At 54.1% G+C, this 20,439-nt stretch overlaps 2 protein-coding genes across 4 annotated transcripts; one reads left to right on the top strand and one right to left on the bottom strand.

The window, feature by feature from the left end:
• Positions 1-1,308: 1,308 nt before the first annotated feature.
• On the top strand, positions 1,309-2,800 carry FTL (ferritin light chain). The gene is made up of 4 exons (XM_082710463.1): positions 1,309-1,683; positions 1,835-1,981; positions 2,254-2,379; positions 2,493-2,800. The coding sequence occupies exons 1-4, from the start codon at positions 1,582-1,584 to the stop codon at positions 2,643-2,645; spliced, it is 528 nt and encodes a 175-aa protein (XP_082566589.1). The 5' UTR covers positions 1,309-1,581; the 3' UTR covers positions 2,646-2,800.
• Positions 2,801-4,395: 1,595 nt separating this feature from the next.
• Positions 4,396-20,365, bottom strand: GYS1 (glycogen synthase 1). Of its 3 annotated transcripts, none has more exons than XM_082710336.1 (16): positions 19,736-20,365; positions 18,119-18,300; positions 15,909-16,100; positions 14,788-14,973; positions 14,425-14,569; positions 13,444-13,561; positions 13,031-13,151; positions 12,643-12,749; positions 11,237-11,296; positions 11,066-11,144; positions 9,066-9,179; positions 8,664-8,790; positions 6,785-6,880; positions 6,489-6,652; positions 6,053-6,133; positions 4,396-5,896 (listed from the first exon to the last, which is right to left on the bottom strand). In XM_082710336.1, the coding sequence occupies exons 1-16, from the start codon at positions 19,851-19,853 to the stop codon at positions 5,573-5,575; spliced, it is 2,214 nt and encodes a 737-aa protein (XP_082566462.1). In that variant the 5' UTR covers positions 19,854-20,365; the 3' UTR covers positions 4,396-5,572. The 3 variants fall into 3 exon arrangements, with proteins under 3 accessions (XP_082566462.1, XP_082566464.1, XP_082566463.1); XM_082710338.1 differs by having other exon boundaries at positions 18,119-18,728; positions 19,736-20,075; XM_082710337.1 differs by having other exon boundaries at positions 18,119-18,205; positions 19,736-20,075.
• Between the last annotated feature and the right edge of the window lie 74 nt (positions 20,366-20,439).

The raw sequence follows: 20,439 nt of genomic DNA, 5'->3' as shown, positions 1-20,439 counted from the left end.
CCAGCATCCCCTAGGTCAGGAAACACCCCCTCTGCCTGGGCTGTTTGGGGTCCCCCCCCACCACCTGCAAAGCAGGCCTCAGGGGCTTCAGCTCCCCTGCCCAACCTGCTGGCTACCCCTTAGGGCACTGAAAACAGGGTCAAGTTCCTGTCTGTCCCCTTTCCCCCCTCTAGGACATGGGGAGTTTCTTGAGGGCAGGGTCCTGGTTTGAGCCAGCTTTGCTTCCAAGACACCAGCCCGCAACTGATAGACTTAAAAAAATGTACACTGGTTAGAGACCCATCCCATCCACAGGTCCCTAGACCTTGTTTCCCCAGGACCCAGGGCTTCTCTTTGAGACCTTCGAGAAGCATGTGTTAAGGCAAGACAGAGACTGCTTCAGAGCCAAAGAGAATTCCAAGTCTCGCTGCCCTCAGAATAGTGTCCAGGAAAAGTAGCCTCAGAGAGACCGTAAAGCTTGAGTGTCATTTCACCCTACATGTGGCAGCTTCCAGAAAAACAACATGCCCCTGAAATAGCCCCAGGGTATTCCAAATGCCCCAATCTTTCAAAGGCTCCAAAGACCTACCACTTAGAAAAGCCGCTAGAAGGCTTCCAGAAATATCCCTGTCCCCTATGGTGGGGGGGCACAGGAGGACCCCCATGGCTCTAGAATTGTTCCTTTTAATCTTGAAGATCACTTCATGAGTCTAAAGACACACACCACCACCACCCCTCTCCCAGGGGAAGATTCCAGAAAATAAGGACTTCATCGTGAACTTGAGTGCTACAGAAATTCCCAATCTTTGAGTGAACCCCAGGGTTCCAGGTCCCCCCTTTCAATCCATCTATCAGATCCCAAAGATTGCAGAAATATCTCACCGCACCGCCTTCCAAACTTCTTAATGATCCAGGGACCCCTTATCTTCCAGAGCAAACCCCAGTCATCTGGAGGTCTCCGCACCTCTGAGAAACTTACAGGGCGCCAGAAAGGTCCATGCACTAAGAGACAACCCAGAATCCAAACTACTTTCCTGAGACACCCCCAAGACCCCAAAGTCATAATTTTCCAGGGCTCCCAGTGTCCCCATTAACCTTTCACCTACCAGGGAGATCCCCACAATTCCCTGAGGTCCCAGAATCAGCCCCAGGACCCTTGAACCCCGCAACCCACCCCCACCTCCGCTTCCCCATTTCACAACAGCCTCGCGCTACTGGCGCGTGACTTCCCCACTTCTGGGCGGGGGGCCTGGGATTGCTATCAACTCAGATTGGTCAATAGGGGTCCTAATACCCGCCTCCCAACACCGCGGATTGGCCGATCGCTTTCCCTGAACGCCCCACCTCCTAGGGCCCGCGCGCTATAAAAGAAGCCGCCTTGGCCACAGCCTCTCGCAGTGCGCCCGGCGGTCCTGCGGATCTGTCTCTTGCTTCAACAGTGTTTGGACGGAACAGACCCAGGGACGCCCCTGCAACCAGCCAACGACCACCCTCCAACCTCTTTTCCAGTCGCAACTTTGGGAGCCATCTTCTTGGCCGCCCGCTGCCTCCGGGACCAGCCCACAGCCAATTTCGGGCTTACCTCCTGATCTTCAATCAACCATGAGCTCCCAGATTCGTCAGAATTATTCCACCGAGGTGGAGGCCGCCGTCAACCGTCTGGTCAACATGCATCTGCGGGCCTCCTACACTTACCTCTCTCTGGTGAGGGTCCCTAGGACGCCCCCAGTCCAAGTTTCCCCCAAGTGCGCACGCGCTGGCTGCCTTTGTCCCGTAGGGTAGTCGGAGGGCGGAGTCCGGGCTTCTGGCCGGCCTTTCTTCCCGCTAACCACTTTTCGCGCCTCCCTTCCCGCAGGGCTTCTATTTCGACCGTGACGATGTGGCTCTGGAAGGTGTGGGGCACTTCTTCCGCGAGTTGGCTGAGGAGAAGCGCGAGGGTGCCGAGCGCCTCTTGAAGATGCAAAACCAGCGCGGCGGCCGCGCCCTCTTCCAGGACGTCCAGGTAAATAGTGTGTGGGCAGCGGACTACATGTCCCAGTAGCCCTTGCGCGCGCCGAGCGCCTTGATTGTAGCGCTGTAGGCCCCGCGCGGGCATCTGGATGATTGTGTTCACTCTTGTGCGGCGCAAAATGGAGGCTCGCGCCCTTCCCCGAAGACACTGCAACGGGGTCTCCTGAGACGGGTGGTTGTAGGAGCCTGGAGGTGATAGATGCAAGCTCTTAGACGTTTTAGCGGACGATGTAGCTAGTCCTGAGCGCTCTGCCCTCTCTACAGAAGCCGTCCCAAGATGAGTGGGGGAAAACCCTGGACGCCATGGAAGCTGCCCTGGTTCTGGAGAAGAGCCTGAACCAGGCTCTTCTGGATCTGCACGCCCTGGGTTCTGCCCGCACAGACCCCCATGTAAGTATCCCCTTCAGCCGCATTTAATTGGGCACATTTCCCTTTGAGCCGGGTTTCCCCATCTGTCACATTGTCGATGGATAAGTGGCAATGTGGTCTCTCCTGTCGCTCAGCTCTGTGACTTCCTGGAGAACCACTTCCTGGATGAGGAGGTGAAGCTCATCAAGAAGATGGGCGACCACCTGACGAACCTCCGCAGGCTGGCCGGCCCCCAGGCTGGGCTGGGCGAGTATCTCTTCGAGAGGCTCACCCTCAAGCACGACTAGGAGCTCCGGAGACCAGCAGCATCCTTTGAGGGGGCCTCGCTGACATCCGTGCCTCACCCTCTCCCTGCAGCCAGAGGCAGCTTTGTAACCACCCTGGAGCCCTCTCCCAAGCCCTGGACCAAATGGAAACAATAAAGCTTTTTGCAGCAGTTGGCGCTTTGGGTTGTGTTGGTGTTGCGCTTGTGTGTATGGTGTGGGAACTGAGGCGGGGGATTCACTTCCACAAGGCTTACAGCTGGACTGCCCTGGCGGGGAGACAGGTATTGGCCCCGCAAACCATCTCTAGGGTTCTCTAAACCTTTAGTCTTAATTTAGGAGTGGGGTGGGGTGGAGTAGCAGATTCCCTGCTGGGCCAGGCTGTTCAGCTGCCCCCTTGCAAGGCGGAGACGAAACTCCCAAGGAGAGTCCAGTAGGACCTAGCTTGGTGGCTGGAAGCAGGCACTGTTAGAAATAACAAACTGTAACCAGAAATGGGCTCTGATGAGTAACTTTGTAAAGCAAGAGCCCGTGATAAGAGACGCTGAGCTAGGGGTTTGGGACGCAGCACAGAAACAGGATGTGAAACTTGGGAACTAGGTTCTCCAAACGGGAACTGAAGGGTTAGCAGGCAGCTGCTGGGCCCAAACTATGAAACTGAACTCTGACCCCCTGCACCCTCTCTGGTTTTGGTCAAAGAATCTAGGAGGAAGTGGTTCCTGGACACCCAGCACCTGCTGTTGTCACCACACTTTGGTGGCCACTCAGGGTTCTGGAGGGGAGGTGTGTCCATCACCAACAGTTAACGGGGATGGTCACACATGCAAATCCAGTTTTCTATTCCCCTGAAACATTACTGGTTCGGGGACGCACTCTAGACTAGAACTGAAAAGAAGAGGTGCCTGGGTGGCTCAGTTAAGCATCTACCTTCAGCTCAGGTCATGGTCCCAGGCTCCTGAGCTCGAGCCCTGCATCAGGCTGACTGCTTCTCCCTCTCCCCACTCCCCCTGCTTGTGTTCCCTCTCTTGCTGTGTCTCTGTCAAAATCTTTATAAAAAAAAAAAAAAAAGGTTCCCTGGAAAACAGCTATTCAGGACACGGTAGGGCTAAAGTCCAGAGGCCAGTGTCCTCGAAACACGTTCTAAGCTAGTGTTGTCCAATAGAACTTTTTGCAATGATGAAAATATTCCCGGGGCTCAGCCAGTTAAGCTTCTGCCCACTGCTCAGGCCATGATCCCGGGGTCCTGGGGTCCAGTCCCCGCTGCTGGCTTCCCGCTCAACGGGGAGTCTGCTTCACCCTCTGCCCCTCCCCCTCATGCGCTCTCTCAAATAACATCTTAAGAAAATAAATATTCTGTATTTGCGCTGTTAGCTGTGTACCTATAAGCTTCATGTGGCTACAAGTGGCTATTGGTCGTTTGCTTTTGTCTAGAGCTACTGAGGAATCTGGTTCATTTAAATTTAAATAGCCTCACCCAGCTGTGGCTTAAGGTTTTGTTTTGTTTTCAGGTGACAAAGCCCCTTTCTGCCAAAGAGGCTGAGCCCACTCTTTTGCCTGCTTGCAAGTCCCAACTAAACAGGGGTGCCTTCCCTTGAAACAAAACTAGAATCGAGAACAGCAATCCAAGTCACTCGGAGACATCAGGCTATCAGGGACTCCAGGGTAGGCAGAGGAGAGGGGGAAGAATACAGGAGGTAAAGAAGTAGAGAAGCCAAGGGGAGGGAGGGGCCAGGAGCAAGGCCCAGCAAGCCCTCACAGTGGACCAATCCTGAGATTCTTAAATATAGATGTATTTTTCATCTCTGGACACACATCAATCACACCCCTTTCTCCCCTCCCCCTCCCAACTGCAAACCGAGTGGAGCAGACACAGCACAGCACACACAGAAGGGCCCCTCCCTTTCACCAAAGCTGGGGGCAGGGCAGTTTAAGGATGGAAGAGCCTCGAGGTAAATATGAAAAGTTCTAGAACCTAGTGGGTTCAGTTCTAGTCCAGGGGAAAGGGACCAGGAAGCGGCACAGTGGTAAGGTTCTGGATTCAGTAGCCGGGACCTAGAACCCAGTGGTTTCGTGGTGGGCCTAGGGCTTGGGGCTTGTGGCAGGGGAAGACAGTCAGGTCCAAGACAGTCAGGTCCTCTGCAGGGGGAGTCCCTGGAGGGAACAGGAATCTCGACATAGGGAGGAGAGATCAGACTCAGGGAACCAAAGGACGTTCTGGTTCAGAAATGGCCAGAAAAGCATCTAGACCAAGACTGCATATTCTCCAACAGGAATGAGAAGCCAAGTGGTTCTGCACCACCACCACCACCACCCCCCATTGGCTAAAGGAGGGAGAAAGAGAACACCAGGGGTGGAAGGGCCCTCCAGGCAGAGCCAAACACCCCAGGAAGGGCCAGATCAGAGTAAACAGGGGAGAGCCCTGGTCTGGAGCCTGAGTCCTGGAGTTGAAATGGAGGACGTTCTGCGTTCAGTTAAGTCCCTGAAAGTGCCCCAGCTTTGGACTTGATTGTCCCATTAGCAGGGAAACCACAAGGTTTCCAGAGCCTGCTGGCCCTCAGGCCAGGTCTGAGCATGGCATAGCCTGTGGGCTATAAAAAGGGCTCTAGGAGCCCCTGCCTGGAAGGCAACAGACCAGGTTTCCTAGAACCTCCTGCACCACTGCAGGGAAATGGCAGGTTCCTGGCCCCTGGCCCCCAGGCCAGGTCCGAAGGATTCCAGGGCACAAAGTATGCATTCTGGAACCCAGGAAAGGCACGGCGTTGTGGATTCTGGAGTGTTGGGGATTCCAAGAGCGGAGCTAGAGGGGCTGGAGTGTATGGCGGAGGGGGCAGGGCTGTGGACCCCCAAGAGGATTAGGGATCTGGAGTGGGGTCTAGGAACAGCGCCATTCTGGCCTCGTCCACCCTCTAGACAAGGGCTGCAGGATGGACCGAGAATGTGGGGCACGGGACTTAGTTGCGCTCCTCGCCCAGGGAGCTGGCAGGGCTGAGGGGCTCGCTGGGAGTGCTGAGCGAGCTGGAGGGCGCTGTGTCCACCGAGCTGCGCTTGCTCCCGCTGGTGGAAGAGGCACAGGAGGCACGGCGCGGCCAATCAGGGGCGCGGATGTTGCGCCGGTCCTTGGCTGCCTCCTCGTCCTCGTCGTAGCGCTCCCCGTCTACATCCGGCAGCCCGTCCCGGGGCTCGTCCTCGTCCTCACTCTGGTGCGGGCTCGAGTGTCGCGACAGTGAGGGCGATGGTGGCACCGAGGCCGGCCGTGGGTAGCGGTAGCCCTGAGCCTGCGTTCCGGGGTGTGTGGGCACAAACCCGAGAGTGAGCAGAGGCCCCTACGGTCCTCCCCTCACCCCCGGCCCCCGCCTGGCCCTTCCCACTCCAGACGCGCCCCCACCCCAGCCCTCTAGCTCCAAGCCCATCAGAGATCAGAGTCCACTCACCGCATCAGCCTCGTGGGGCTCATAGGTGAAATGCTCTGGAAAGGCCTTGGCCAGCGCCATGTGGCGTGCAGACATATAGTACTTGGGGAAAAGAACGGACCGGGTGTCAAGGGACGGGAGTCAGACCCCGCCCCCCGGCAGAGGTAGAAGGGGGCGGACCCCAACCACGCTCCTTATGCTGATGAGCACACCCCGGCGCCTTCTAGACGGCCCCTGCGCCAATCATCCATCTTTCTGGCTCCACTCCCTAAATAGATAGTTACCTCTTTCGCCACACTGCGGTCTACCTGCAAAAGCTGGTTAATTTCTTAAAGGGACCGCGGCTGTTTACAAGTGGAAAGCTGCTGTCTTCCGCACCAGCCTTGGAGGCTGAGGAATCAGACCCCGGGCCAGAAATGGCCGATTCACCAGCAGAGGACGTGGGAGGGAGTCCTACCCGGCCTAGGTATTTCCAGTCCAGAAGGTCTGAGAGGCGCTCCGTGCGGTTTCGCTGGATGATGCGCTGCCGCCGGCTCTGCTGGCAGAAGCTGTAGAGGAAGGAGGTGAGCTGCGAGCAGGAATCATCCAGACTGCGGAACCGCCGGTCCAGAATGTAGATGCCTGTGGAGGCCAGGACAGGGGCTCAGAAATCAGACTAAGGAAACTTTCATTCTTCCAGGGACTCTCCGGCGCCAGGACGCCGCCGCCTCCTCCCCCGGGGACCCAGGAGCCCACCCCTTCCTGGGCACCGACCGTAAGCTGAGGGGTCTGCAATGTGTTCCTCCATGAAGCAGCCGAAGCCGGAGAGGTTGGTGGAGATACTGGGGATGCCCATAACCGTGCACTCAGCTGCAGGAAGGCGTGAGAAGGGCGGGCCACTTAGCTTTTGCCTTTGCAGCTTCTTACATCGCAATGAAGCCCCAACAGCGCCCTCTACTGACACCTTGAGCAAATCACTGAGCCTACTAAACCAGGCTGTCCATTAGACTCTCATAGTGTCTCAAAAGGGAAGCTAGGAGGCTAGTTAAAGGAAATTCACTTCTCCCAAGGCTTCAGGATGACGAAGAGTCTCGAGTCAGGCAATAGGATGCTGAACTATTAAGTACGGACTCTGTGCCAATGTCTACCATTTTACTTAATCCACACAACCTGGAAGATAGTTTCTCTTCCCAGAGTGTGCTGGTTAATCATACCTTTGGTCTGTTTTTTTTTTTTTTCCTTAAGATTTTATTTATTTATTTGACAGACAGAGATCATAAGCAGGCAGAGAGGCGGACAGAGAGAGAGGAAGGGAAGCAGGCTCCCTGCCGAGCAGAGTCCAAGGCCAGGCTAGATCCCAGGACCCTGGGATTATGACCTGAGCCGAAGGCAGAGCTTTAACCCACTGAGCCACCCAAGTGCCCCTGGTCTGTTTATTTTGTTGTTGTTGTTTAAAATTTATATATTTACTTAGGGGGCTGCAGTGGTGAGGGATAGTGGAAGAGGGAGAAAGAGTCCCACACAGACTGTGCACTAGGTGCAAAGCCTGGTGCCAGGCTTGATCTCACGACCCTGTGATCAGGGCTGGAGATGAAACCAAGTCGGTCACGTAACCGACTCAGCCATCCAGGTGCCCCAGCTTCAGTCTATTTTGATAGAAGGTAAGAGAAGGGCTCTCACTACTGCCTCGTTTGATACCCTAAATAAGCCTGAGAAATGCTTCAAGAAGTTTGTTATAATTCAAATATAAGTGTTCCTAAAAACCCACATAACCTGCAAACACAGGCTCCAGAGGTAACAGGGCTTATGGGGAAAAACAGGGTTGGGGCCAAGCACACAAAACCTCAGCATCACTGAAACCACGACAGAAATAAAGCTAGTAAAATCATCATCCTAATTCTCATGTAAGCATGGTTTGAGAGATTTGTTAAATTACTCATAAATTAAGAAATACTACAGCAAATGTGATTATTTCCTTAGCTTGAAAAACATAAAGGTAGCTTGATTGAAAAGTTACAAGGCAGGGTTGAGTTTGGGGCTACACCAGAATGTCAAGAAGTGAGGGAGAACTGCAAATAAGGTCTAAGTTCAAGACCGTGTCTCTAGGGGTTCCTGGGTGGCTCAGGGTGTTAAAGCTTCTGCTTTCAGCTCAGGTCATGATCCCAGGGTCCTGGGATTGAGCCCCGCATCGGGCTCTCTGCTTGGTGGGGAGCCTGCTTCCCCCACCCCCTCGCCTGCCTCTCTGCCTACTTGTGATCTCTGTCTGTCAAATAAATAAATAAATAATCTTAAAAAAACAAAAAAACAAAAAAAATACCGTGTCTCTAAACGGAGCCAACCCCTACCTCAAAGTGGAAGGTGAAGCTGACCGGCCCTGGAGTCAGGGCCTCTTCCTCTCTCAGGGAGAGCCCTGACCACATTCCATGGGTGAACTATGCATTCAGCTGTTGCTTTCTGGGGGGCCAAACATCAGCCAATGTGAGGAAATCATGTGTGACCTCTAATTACATATCACATGAGCTACCATGTCCCCAAAACACATTCTGTAGCTTAAGAGACTGTTACCATTGTCCCTGTTTTGCACAGAATGGGGCAAGTACCTCCATCATTCATGCCTGATCGGACCAGAAGCCCACCACCATGCTGCACTCACCCGGCGTGTAGCCCCAAGGCTCATAGTAGGAGGGGAAGACCCCAAGATGGCAGCCACGGACAAATTCCTCATAATCGACGGGGAGCAGGGGGCTCGTGGAGGAGAGGAACTCTGGGTGGAAAATCACCTACCAGCGAGAAAAGAAGAGCTCAGCCCAAGCACCTTATTTGGCTGCTTCCTGGGATGCTGGAGTGGCCCGGAGAGTGAAAAACTTGTCTAAAGTCACACAAGTCAGTGGGATGACAAAGCTCTGAATCTAAGTGTGTCTGCTTAAAGAGCTAAGGTCCTTTCTAAATACAGCAATCCTTGGACAAACTAGGGGAAAGGGGGAATGGGAGGCCCAGGCTCCCCTTCCCCCGCCCCACCCCACCATGCTTAACCCACCCTGACCGTTGCCCTTACCTTGACCCTGTCGGCACTACTATTGAAGAGCCCGATTCGGCGGATGGTGGTCAGGATAGGGTCCGAGGAGTCGTCCAGCATGTTGTGGGTGCACACGGGGGGGAAAGACTGCCGCTGCAGGGGCCACAAGTGGGATGGGGGTCAGAAAAGGGACGGGGGCTCCCGAGTTCCCTACGAGCCATGCTGACCCTGGGGAGACCACAGTTCCCGCCAGGCTGTGAGAACCACAAGGCCAAGGAATGAGGAGTCGTAGATTTCCTATCTGGCCCTATCTGCAAAGGTCTGCTTTTCCCTTTAATCACCATGGGCTGGAAATAAACTAAAACTACCAGCTGCCTTTGGGGCGAAGTCAGCATTCACACACCTCACAGACTGTGGGAGTTGTAGTTACTCTGTCCTGCACTGTCATCAAAGAAACCCAAAGGCAGTAAAACTCCCAAGACTTTGCCAATATGGTAGCAAGCTCCAGGGGCTGCTGAAAGTTGCAGGGGTTTTTTGTTTTGGTTTTGTTTGTTTTGAGAGAGAGAAAGAGGGAGAGAGTGTGTGTCTCAAGCAGGCTCCATGCCCACCACAGAGCCGGACGCAGGGCTTGATCTCACAACCCTGAGATCGTGACCTGAGCTGGAATCAAGACACCCGCAACTGACTGAGGCATCCAGGCACCTTTTGTTGTAGTTTTGTTGTGAAAATCTGGCTCACTTTCTCTCCAAGTTCTCTTTACTCTCTATCCTGTACTTCCCTCCATCCCCACTCCCAACCGAGGCCCAGAAAAACCACAATTCCAGAGTCACTGGGAGAGGCCAGAGCGAGGAACTTCCATGGGGTGCTGGGACAGATAGTTATGGGTCTCTCTTCCATCTCATGAAAAGTTCTACTCACCTTCAGTTGTCGTCCAGGGGCTGCAAGAAACTACGACTCCCAGCAGCCCCATGGCATATACATCCTCAGGGAGGCCAACTGCCTTAGGACTATTGGAAACTGTAGTCTGGCCAAAAGCACATGACACCGTATTTTGGCTTACCTAGGTTTTCATTCCCCAGGAAATGGTTCACCAACCCTGAGCGCAGGTACCAAAGATTCTTGACTCCAGAGAAGAAAAGAACTCTACCTCCCCAAAGCCTCTGGGGCTAGGGAAGACTCCATGAAGAAGGGGCTGCTGGGAGTTGTAGTTCTCATTCCTGGTACATTCTACTACTGTTTCACATTTGCCTAATTGCATTAAGCTCAGGAATCTAAAGAAGAAAGAACTCCCAGGCACTTCTGGGGACAAAGACACAGCCAGTGGGATGAGAAAAGCAGGGGGTGCTGAGAGCTTTCAGTGTTCTCCCAGTAATGACAAGCATTTTAGCGGACTATCGGGCTCTAATGGGTATGCCACTGGAGTCCCCAAGACCCGGGGACGGCAGGAACTTGTAGTTCTCCTTCTGTGGCTGGGTTGGCTTATCCTTTGACCCCAGGGACTCAAAGAAAGTAAAACTCAAAAAAAGAAAGCAAAACAAAATACAAAACCAAAAAAAACAAAAACAAAAACAAAAACAAAAACAAAAACAAAACAACCCCCCCCCCCGAAAAAAAGGAGAGAGAAAGAAAGAAAGGAAAGAAGGATGGAAAAAAGGAAGAGGGGCATCTGGGTGGCTCAGTGGGTTAAACCTCTGCCTTCGACTCAGGTCATGATCTCAGGGTCCTGGGATCGAGCCCCACATCAGGCTCGCTGTTGGGCAGGGAGCCTGCTTCCCCCTCTCTCTCTGCCCGCCTCTCTGCCTACTTGTGATCTCTCTCTCTGTCAAGTAAATAAATTAAATAAATTAAATAAATAAATAAATAAATAAAAAGAAAGAAAGAAAACTTCAAATCCCAGAACTGTAGCAGAGTAAGCCCCGGGAAAACAGGCTGCCCTCAGTAAACTGAAGCCCTACCAGTTAGCTCCCACCTTCAATGGACTTGAGAATGGATTCCCCCAACAGGGCTGCCAGCTCTGGGTTGAGGGGTCCCAACTGTACCTGCGTGGCAAAGATGGCTCTCTTCATCATGGTGAAGTCCTCCTTGTCCAGCATCTTGTTCATGTCTGGGAGGCTCCCCCTGCAAGGTGAGCAGCGCATGCATCTGGGAATCAGGGCTAAGGAGGGCAGTTGAGAGCCCAGAGGATGCAGGGCTGGGGGTGGGGCACTCACACCAGCAAGGATTCGTAAAGCTTCCTTCCAAACTTCTCTTTCACGGTGTTGGCCGTATCCCTGGAAGGAGCAAAGCCACAGCGTCACATGCACACACATCAGCTGCTGTATGTTGTTAGGTCCCTGGGGCAGCTGGAAAACCGAGGTCTGAGCAGAGAGGCCCTGGGGATTCTAAGCTGGAGGATGGGGGGCTGGGAAACGGGCCCTCGATGGCTTGAATCCCTTGTGCCTTGCATCAGCTGTGTGGCCAGGGACAGGTGGCCTTCCCTCTCTGACTTTAGTGACTCAGATGGGGATAAAAATAGAACCAACCTCATAGGTTTGCAGTGAAAACTTGATGAACTCATGACAAAAAGTGCACAGTGCCTGGCACATGGTGAGCCTTCCAGAAATGTCAGCTATTTTTAGGACTTGCACTAGTCCAGGCAGTGGTAATGCTAAGCCCCATTTTTATAAAGTGGGAAAATTATGTTCTGAGAGAGGAAACCTGAGGTACACAAGGGAAGCTAGCAATTAGTGACACCTTACAGCCTCATCGACATTCCTCGGCTCCTAACCCTCTCATAGCTCAGGCCTCATTTCCTACCCTATCTCCCTACAGCACACTGCTCCAGCGCCACTGGTCTTGTGGTTTCTCAAATACACGACAGGGCCTTTGCATCTGCTGTTCCTCTGCCTGAAATGCTATTCCCCAAACACATGCAGGGCTCCCTCCCTCATTTCCTATTGGTCTCTACCCAATGGCACTTTGTCAGTGTGGCCTGTCCTGACAACTCCGTGTGCTGTCTCATATTCCAGTCCTGCTTTATTTTCTTGCCAGAGTACTTTTTTTTTTACTCCCACTTTTCTTTTTGAAAGATTTTAAGTTATCTCTATACCTCAAATGGGGTTTGAACTCACAACCCCAAGATCAAGTCACATGCTCTAGTGACTGAGCCAGCCAGGTACCCCAGAGCACTTTCTATAGAACTTTCTAGAATGTGAGCTTGGTGGCGAGGACAGTCATTTGTATCTTTCATATTCTTCTCTTTCTCCTCCATGCTGTGTCCCCAGGGCCTGGAACAGTGCCTGGTACGTGGTAGGTGTGCAACGAATATCTGATGGCCGATGAATGGGTTTTGCACTTCAGGAAACTGAGGCTGGGAGAGGCAGAATTATTTGCCTAAAGTCACAAGGCCAGCAAAGGGCAGTGGCACAAGGGGGACCTTGCCAGAGCCCTGGTTGTGTGGTCACACTTGTCCTCCCTCAAACTCCTTACTGGCCCTGAACTGGGGGCCTCTCAAGCAAGTGGCTTTCCTAAGAACTGGTGAGGTGAGCTGCTCGTGCTCCAAAGAACAAAACTGAGCTTCCTGAAGCACAAAATTGGGAGTGGGAACAGCAAGGCTGCTGGGCCCAGGGCTGCTGACCAGAGCTGCTTGCGCACAGCCTGGCCCTTGAGGGTTTCCACGTTGAAATTGTTGGTCCGAGCCGGCATGATGAAGAAGGCGACCACTGTCTGCTCGCTGCCATTCACCTGGGCAGAGTAAAAAATATGGGGGTAGGGGAAGGGGATCAGGATCACCTGGGAGAAGGCTGAGGCCACCTATCCTTTACCTACCCCATCAAGACCACTCTGGCCCCACCATGCCCCTTCCTGTCCAGGAAACTGAAGTTACCATCCCCAAGGGGACTCCGGTCTGCCCTCTGGGTCTTGACACTTCCCCTCCATACATGGGTTTCTCCCATCCCCCCACCCAGTTATGTCCTGATTTCCTCGTCCTCTTTCCGTGTCCTCACACACAGCCCAGGCCTTACTCTGAGCAGATAGTTGAGTCGGGCCAAGGCCTCTAGGAAGATGTCGGCCCCCTTATTAGAGAATTCATAGCGGCCAGCAATAAAGAAATACAAGGTCTTGTCCAAGTTGAAGTCCAGGTGCCTAAAAAAGCCACAAGGCAGGGTGAAGCCAAAGGTGGGGACCCTCTAGCCCTGACCTTAAAACTACAAACCCCAGCAGCTACAGCGGCAAAGAGCCTCTTAGTCAGAACAGAAGAATCATGCGGATTCCTGAGAATTGTGGTTCTCCTCTGCTTGGATGGGGGTCAATCCCTCAATACTTAGCCACTGTTCTGGAGCTCAGGAGCTCAAGAGGCTGATCCGCCAGCTGTACACTCAGGACATGGGCTCCCAACCCTCTCCTCTCTCAAGACCTGGGTATCTGGTTCACATACCCATAAAAATGGCCCCGCACAAACTCCTGGATCCGAGCCTTGCTCTGAGCATGGAGGTTCTGGAACTCATGCATGGCGGAGAACTTCTTCACATTCAGCCCATTGGGCGTCACAATATCTGGGGTGAGGGGAGAAGGTCCACGTTTTAGATCTTCATTTATTCATTCTGATCAGCTGGCTGAATGAATAAACAAAGGAAAGACTCCTTTTCCTGAACAATGTCTCTGCTTTAGTAGCTCCTCTGGGAGCTCCCATGGTGACCCAGCTGCCCTGCCACTCGGGATGGCTTCTTGCCCAAAGATACTTGCATAGGTTCACAAGCACAACTACAAATCCCAGCAATCCCCTGCAAATGGCTAAGCCCCCACAGAGAAATGATCCACCTTGGGGTCTCTGGGAGTTGTAGTAATTTTGTTGCCCCTAGTCCACCCTGCTCTGAGAATGATTTAAACATCCCCATTCCTGCTTCTCCAGAACATATCTTCAACCTTCAGGCCTTTCTTAAGGTCCCAACCATTTCCTATCCTCATAGAAATTAAAGCATGTCAATGAAAAATTATAACCTCCACCTGCTCCTGGTGCAAAATTTCAGAAGGCTCAGGAGCTGACTAGCCTAGTGCCTTCTGGGAATTGTAGTTCTCACAATACACCCATTGAGAATGGGTACCATAACTCAGGAAGATTAACTGGTCCCAACACTGCTATTCTCAAAATCCAAACCCAGTGAAACCCCTTTCCCTGTCAGAAGACCAATATCTACATTAGCCAATAAAACAAATTTACCATTTTGAAATTCATGTCAAAGAAACAACACCTCCCATTAATCTCTAGGGCGTTGGGTGAGGCAGCTTCATATTCAGGTCACCAATTTAGTGTTCTCTGGGAGGTGTAGTTCTTTGCTCTCTACAGTTAAGAAAAATTGGTCCAGGCCTTAGCACAGACCACCTCATTCATGTCTAGGGACCCCAGCCTATACCCTACCTGGTTTCCTCTTGAGTAGGTGCTGAGCCTCGATGGCGGTAATCTGGGACACAGTGGTAAAGACGTGGGCACAGTGGGCTGCTGCCCGCTCCATGCAGTAGCGGTGATAGATCTGCCTCTCACCTGCTTCCTTGTCCACATTGAACTAGATGGGAAGGGAGGGCAGTCAGGGCGCAAGAACTGGAGAGAAGACTGAAGGTCTAGACTCTGGGGTAGTTGAGGCCAGAAGGTGAACTCCTCCTGGGTCTGAGGGGGGTTGGAGCTGAGGACTTGGACTCCAGAGAGGAGTTCCCCTGGACTCCTTGATCCCCCTGGGCCGTCCTGAAACACTGGGAGCCCCCTTGTGCCACAGTCCCAGCTCACGTTCTCCAGATTGTTGTAGAAGTCCACAGCACCCGCACACAGGTATCGTCCCAGGAGCGTGGCGTGGGTGGTGAAGATTGTCGCCACAGGCAGCCGCCGGGCCCGGCACAGGCAGAGTCCGATGCCCGCCAGCCACTCGTGGAAGTGTGCAACCACATGTGGCTTCTCCTCGTTCTGGGCCAGGAACTATGGGGCAACAGGAACGGGGCCACTATGTCTCCATATGTGTCGTGTAGGCAATTGACAATCCCCCAAGGTAGACGAGGAAGCAGGGGAGAGCTATCACCACTCCTGCACAGGATGGATAGTCACCCACTGCCATCCCCCTAGAATAAGGAACTATAAATCCTTGAGACAGACCAGCTGACCCCATCCCCAAAGGCTGATGGGAGTTTGGGGTGGGGGTTGGCCAACCTTCTAAGTCCCCGCAGGGCTGAATTGGAAAGCAGCCCCAAGTCCTGGATGCAATTCCTGGACTCTTTATCTCAGTCAAGAGTAGAACTGTACCCAGTATGGGCTAAAGGACTACAACTCCCAGAATCCCAGAATGCCCTAGGAGTAACCAGTTCCTAGACTTTTTACCCTGGGGCATGAGAAGTGAAGTTTCTGGAGCCTTTTAAAACCTAAAACGGGTGGCGCCTGGGTGGCTCAGTGGGTTAAAGCCTCTGCCTTCGGCTCAGGTCATGGTCCCAGGGTCCTGGGATCAAGCCCCGAGTTGGGCTCTCTGCTCAGCGGGGAGCCTGCTTCCTCCTCTCTCTGACTGCCTCTCTGCCTACTTGTGATGTCTGTGTGTCAAATAAATAAATAAAATCTTAAAAAAAAAAAAAAAAAAAACTAAAACGGGGTCAGAACCAGCATTCCTGGTTCTCATATAGGCTGGAGATCCCCCAAAACATCCAGGGTCCCATCTGAGAGCTAAGTGCAGCCACTATCAGACTAGAACTACAACTCCCAGAATTCCCTGGTACAAACCCTCCAGAGGGACCCAACGGGGACCCCCTAAAGCTAACAGCTCAAAAAAATCCCCCACCCAGCCACCCCCCCTGGTCAAGGACTGATGACCATTGTAGTCTGGGGCCAGAGTCAGAAGGAGTGACTTGGGGACAGGAAATGGGACCTACCTCACCCAGGAACCAGGTGGTGAGGAAGCCAAAAAGGACAGCATCGTTGGCCTCCCGGTCATACCAGGGCACCCCAATGTTGCAGGTGTCCCAGAGCTCCCCCTTCCAGCGCTCCAGGGCCCAGGCTGAGGCCCCCACATCCAGGAGCACCACCAGGGGGCTCCCCTCGATCAGCCAGCGACCGAAGTACACCTGGGGGTGGGGTGGGGGGTGGGAGTAGGGGTCAAGGGAAGGCTCAGGGCTGCGGCCAGAGGTCACTGGGCTCAGCACCTGCGGCTCTCCCATCCGCAGCTCCTCCACCCTGTCTCTGTATCTGCTGCTGATTTCTAACCCGCTGCCTCATTTCTCTATGTGCTTAGTTACTCCCACCATGATTTTCCATCTGTTACACTTACCCTGTTCCTTGCTTAGTTTCTATAACCACTACCCTGCTCCTATCCACTGCCATCTTTCTCTACCTACAACCGTGCATTTTACACCTCCTTCCTCTGTGCCTCCACTGCCTTGTTTTTCCACTTTTATTATGTCTCCAACCTGCTGCCTTGTTTCCATGTTCCCTGCCACTTCTCTCTTGACTCCCCTCACATTGCTCTCTCCCGTGATCTTTTCCTTCAGCTGCAAATTCCTTCCACTGGATGCTTCTTTTCCTGTCCTCCCCGCCCTCTTTCTTCCACCCGCTGCCTGGCCTCTGAGCCTGTCACCCTAAGCTTGTCACCTGCCGCCTCTTTACTCTGCCCTGAGGCCTGTTTCATACTCTGCCAGCCACCCTTTCTAACATCAGGTGCCCTCTTTCCTCCCCCAGGGGCTGCATTTTTCTATCCACTGCCTTGTTTCCAAACTATGCCATCAGTTTTGTTCTGCCCTTGCCAGGCTGCTCAGGTCGGCGGCTGCTTTTCCTCCCGAGATGACGGCCTAGGTTCTGGGCCTGCTGCCATGGCCCTGTGCAGGCCAGCAAGCAGTCAGATACCTCCCCAACCTGGCTTTTCCCAGCCTGGGGAGCCGGACTCTGATGCCCTGCCCCTCCCCCTGCCAGCTGTTGCCTGCCCTTTCACTGGGATGGGGGGGCTATTCTTAGGCCCCCAGCACGTGGGGAGCAGCTGCCATGGGGGATGGCTAGGCTGTTCTAGGGTTCCTTAGGGACACGGCCCGGCCTGACTGGACTCCAGACCCCACCCCAAGCCAGAGGCTGCGAATGAATGCAGGCACCACTGTACTTCTTCCCTCCCACACTCCAACCTGTCATGAGATTGAGACCGGCTATGTCTTGGGCATCTCTGCAGACAGCGGCCCTCTCCCTGTGCTCATTCTTCAGTCCTCATCCGGGATGCTGGGACGAGATCTCCCCTCCTAGCTTTAATTCCTGGCTTTGCCCCTCTGTATTGGCTGCCCCGCCTCTACCCCCCTGGGTCTGCTCACCTAGCTCTCTTTTCTCTTTGCTAGTATTCCTTCTTCTTCTCCCTTCCACGTCCTTCTCCCTGAAATGTCCACGGGCTGTTTTTCTTCTTCTCTCTCCTTATTGCTCTAGCCCCTGGCGCTATCACCACCTTTTGGGATGCTCAGTCTCTCTCCCTTGGTCCACCTCGCCACCTCATAGCAAGCTCAACTGTTTATAGTAATAAAGACGATGACAACGATCGCCTTGATCACAGTATCTCATAACACAAAAGCCAGGAACTGGCCAGAAGACTTTATTAACTACTGTATCCTCCCCAAAACCGTACAAGGTAGGTGCTATTAGCATGTTTATTAGCCAAGGTCACGGAGGCAGAGAGTAGAGAACGTGACTTTGAACTTCAGGCTCCCCTACTCTGGCCCTCCTGCCTCACCCCACGCCCACCTGCCCTGGGTTCTTCCTGGCCAGCTGTCTTTTTACCTGGCTCTTTTTCTCTCTGTGGGTCTGATGATCTTGGCCTCTAGGAACTGTCTCTCAGTCTATCTTGTACCTGCTGTCTGTCTGTCCGTTCACCAATGTCTTATAGCTTGGAGCTCACCGACCCATTTCACAGCATCCTGCATCTGTCTGAGTGTCTGTTAACCTTCCCTCCTTTATGTCTGCCTGAGAAAGTACTGGGTCATCCTTGTTTCTGTCCATGCCTCTCTCTCCCCCCATCAGGGGCGATCCTCCCTCCCCAGCCATCCCTTCACCATCCACGGCGACTGCCCTAACTCTGGGTGCCCACCTCCCTACCCTTAGCCAGGCCATGTCCTACCTTGCAGCCCTTGCTGTTCATGGAGTCCAGTGTCCTCTTCAGGGCCAGGGTTGGGGGGTCAAGCAGCTCCACCTGGGTCCTCACGCCCTGCTCCGTGTAAGGTCCCACCAGGTAGTAGTTGTCACCCCACTCGTCCCCCGTCACCTTCGCCTTCGTCTGCAGCACCGTGTAGATGCCACCCACTGTGGGCCCAAGTGTGTGAAGACCCAGCCGAGGTCCACAAGTCTGGGACCTGGGGTGGGGGGCATGGGACGTGCTGGGGCCCTGGACTTCCTTAGAGGCTTAGAGGGAGGAAGGGACTAGAAGCCCATATTTCTGAGTCAGAGAGAATGCGATAGGAGTTCGAGGGCAGTACTCCCGGGCTGAAGGGAGAACAGGGCTCAGGCTATACTTCTGAGTCAGACAGGAAAGGGCTAGGGACCCGGGCTCCTGGGTCCTGAGGTAATTAGGTGCTGGGGTCCCAAGGATGACAGGAGCTGACAAGGATTAGCAAGACCCAGGTTCCCAAGTTCCCAGCTTACAGGAACTGGATTTAAATTCTCAAGTCAGGCTCTAGGTCACAGCAGGGGAGACTCTCTCTTCATGACCCTATTCAGATTCCCACAGTTGCCTAAAAGAAGGCTGAATTGTCATTCCGTGCCCCCCAGGGGCTCTGCTGACCTGTCCCCCAGTCTTCTCTCCCCAACTGAGGGCACACATGCAGGGCCCTGCCCGTCCTATGACCACTCCAGACCCAAGAGTCTGGGCTCTTGGGCTCCTTAACTGCGGGAGCCTGGGCCCTGGTGATACATGGCTCCCAGTTTGAGGGCTGCCTGCCATGGTGTAAGACCAGGTCCCATTCTCTCCCAAGACGGGACAAAGCCAAACCCTAGCTCCCTCCAGCCCAGCTGGTTTTCCAAACTCAGAACTTCAGGCCCCGCAGAAATCTAGGCCCCCAGCCACTCCCATCCTTGGGCCCAGCCCCTGACCAACTTAGGACTTCCCAGCCTTCCCTCATTCCAGTACGCATGTGTCTGAGGCCCCAGGCTCCTCTACTCACATCCTACAGCTCACACCCTCCGCTCCCTTCAGAGCCTAGGCATTCAGACCCCAACTCTTTCCCACCCTAAAACCTAAGAATTAGAGCCTGTAGCCCCTCTCATCTTTACTCTCAAGTGCCACCAGGCCTCCTGCATCCTATCTGCCAGTTGGCTCTCTCTCAAATCCAGAGTTATACCCCCAGACTCCTTTCCCCTGGGACGCGGGTCTGAAACCCAGTCACTTCCCCGGTTTGCACTAGGAAGCGCCAACCAGCACCCCGCCCCCCTCCCCCGCCCATCTCCTTCCCTGTTGAGGACCCAGATCTCTGGTCCCTCAGAAATTTCCCTCCAGGATCTAGGAATCTTTCATTTTAGCCCGCTCTTCCCTAGGACCCTTTCGTTTTAACAGTGAGGCGGCACATCCCTACCCCGCCAGGGTCCAGAAGACATATCCCGGCCTCTCCCCAAGGGCACAGGAGTCATAGGCTCCAGAACTCAAGAGTCGTGCCATGTAGTCTTGTTCCCCTATTACTCAAGAGTTTCAGCCCCCATCCCCGACTGCCCTCCTCGTCCGCGACCCACCGCCTGGCGTGCTCACCCTTGTTGGCCACCTCCCAGGCCACCTCGAAGAGCACTGTGTTCTCCAGGTCGAATTCATCTTCCCAATCTTCCAGTCCTGGCAGGGAGGACATGGACAAAGTGCGACTTAGAGGCATGGCTGACGCGTGAAGGGGGCTCCAGGGGCCACAGGTGGGGGCTCCAGAGGTGTCTGGGGAATGCAAAGGGCAGGGCGCGGGGCCAGGTAGCTGCTGCCCAACGGGAAGATTGCAACGCCCTCGGCTTCCTATTGCACGACCGCACCCCCGCCCGGGAGCTCACTGCCCTAGGCAGGAGGCGGCAGCAGCGTCACTGAGGCTGATGGGGCCCCTGCAGTGAAATCTTGCGGCCGCGAGGAGGCGGGGCCCGCCCCCGGGCCAGAACCATTGGCCCGTGTCTAGGGGAGGGGGCTGCCGCGTCTCCTCATTGGTGAACAAGGCAGGGTTTGCTCTGCCCCGCCACCTTAGCGACCAATGAGAGCCTTGGGGGGCGTGGCTGCCCGCCGCGCTTGCCGACTGGCCCTCAACTCTGTCAATCCTAATCTTGAGGCCCCAGAGTTAGCAGGGAGGAAAGAGGGTGGAAGAGGGAGCAAAAGGAGCGTGGGGGACGTGTGGTGGCCCAAAGAAGTCTTAAGAATTTTGCAGTCAGCCTCAGCAAAGAGGCCTGGGTAAAGGGAGGGGCCAGGAGGCGTTGGGAACCGACCCA

This window comes from Mustela nivalis (assembly GCF_964662115.1).
Source record: "Mustela nivalis genome assembly, chromosome: 18".
Classification (NCBI taxonomy): Eukaryota; Metazoa; Chordata; class Mammalia; order Carnivora; family Mustelidae; genus Mustela; species Mustela nivalis.
This window is presented reverse-complemented; position numbering and strand designations above follow the sequence as displayed.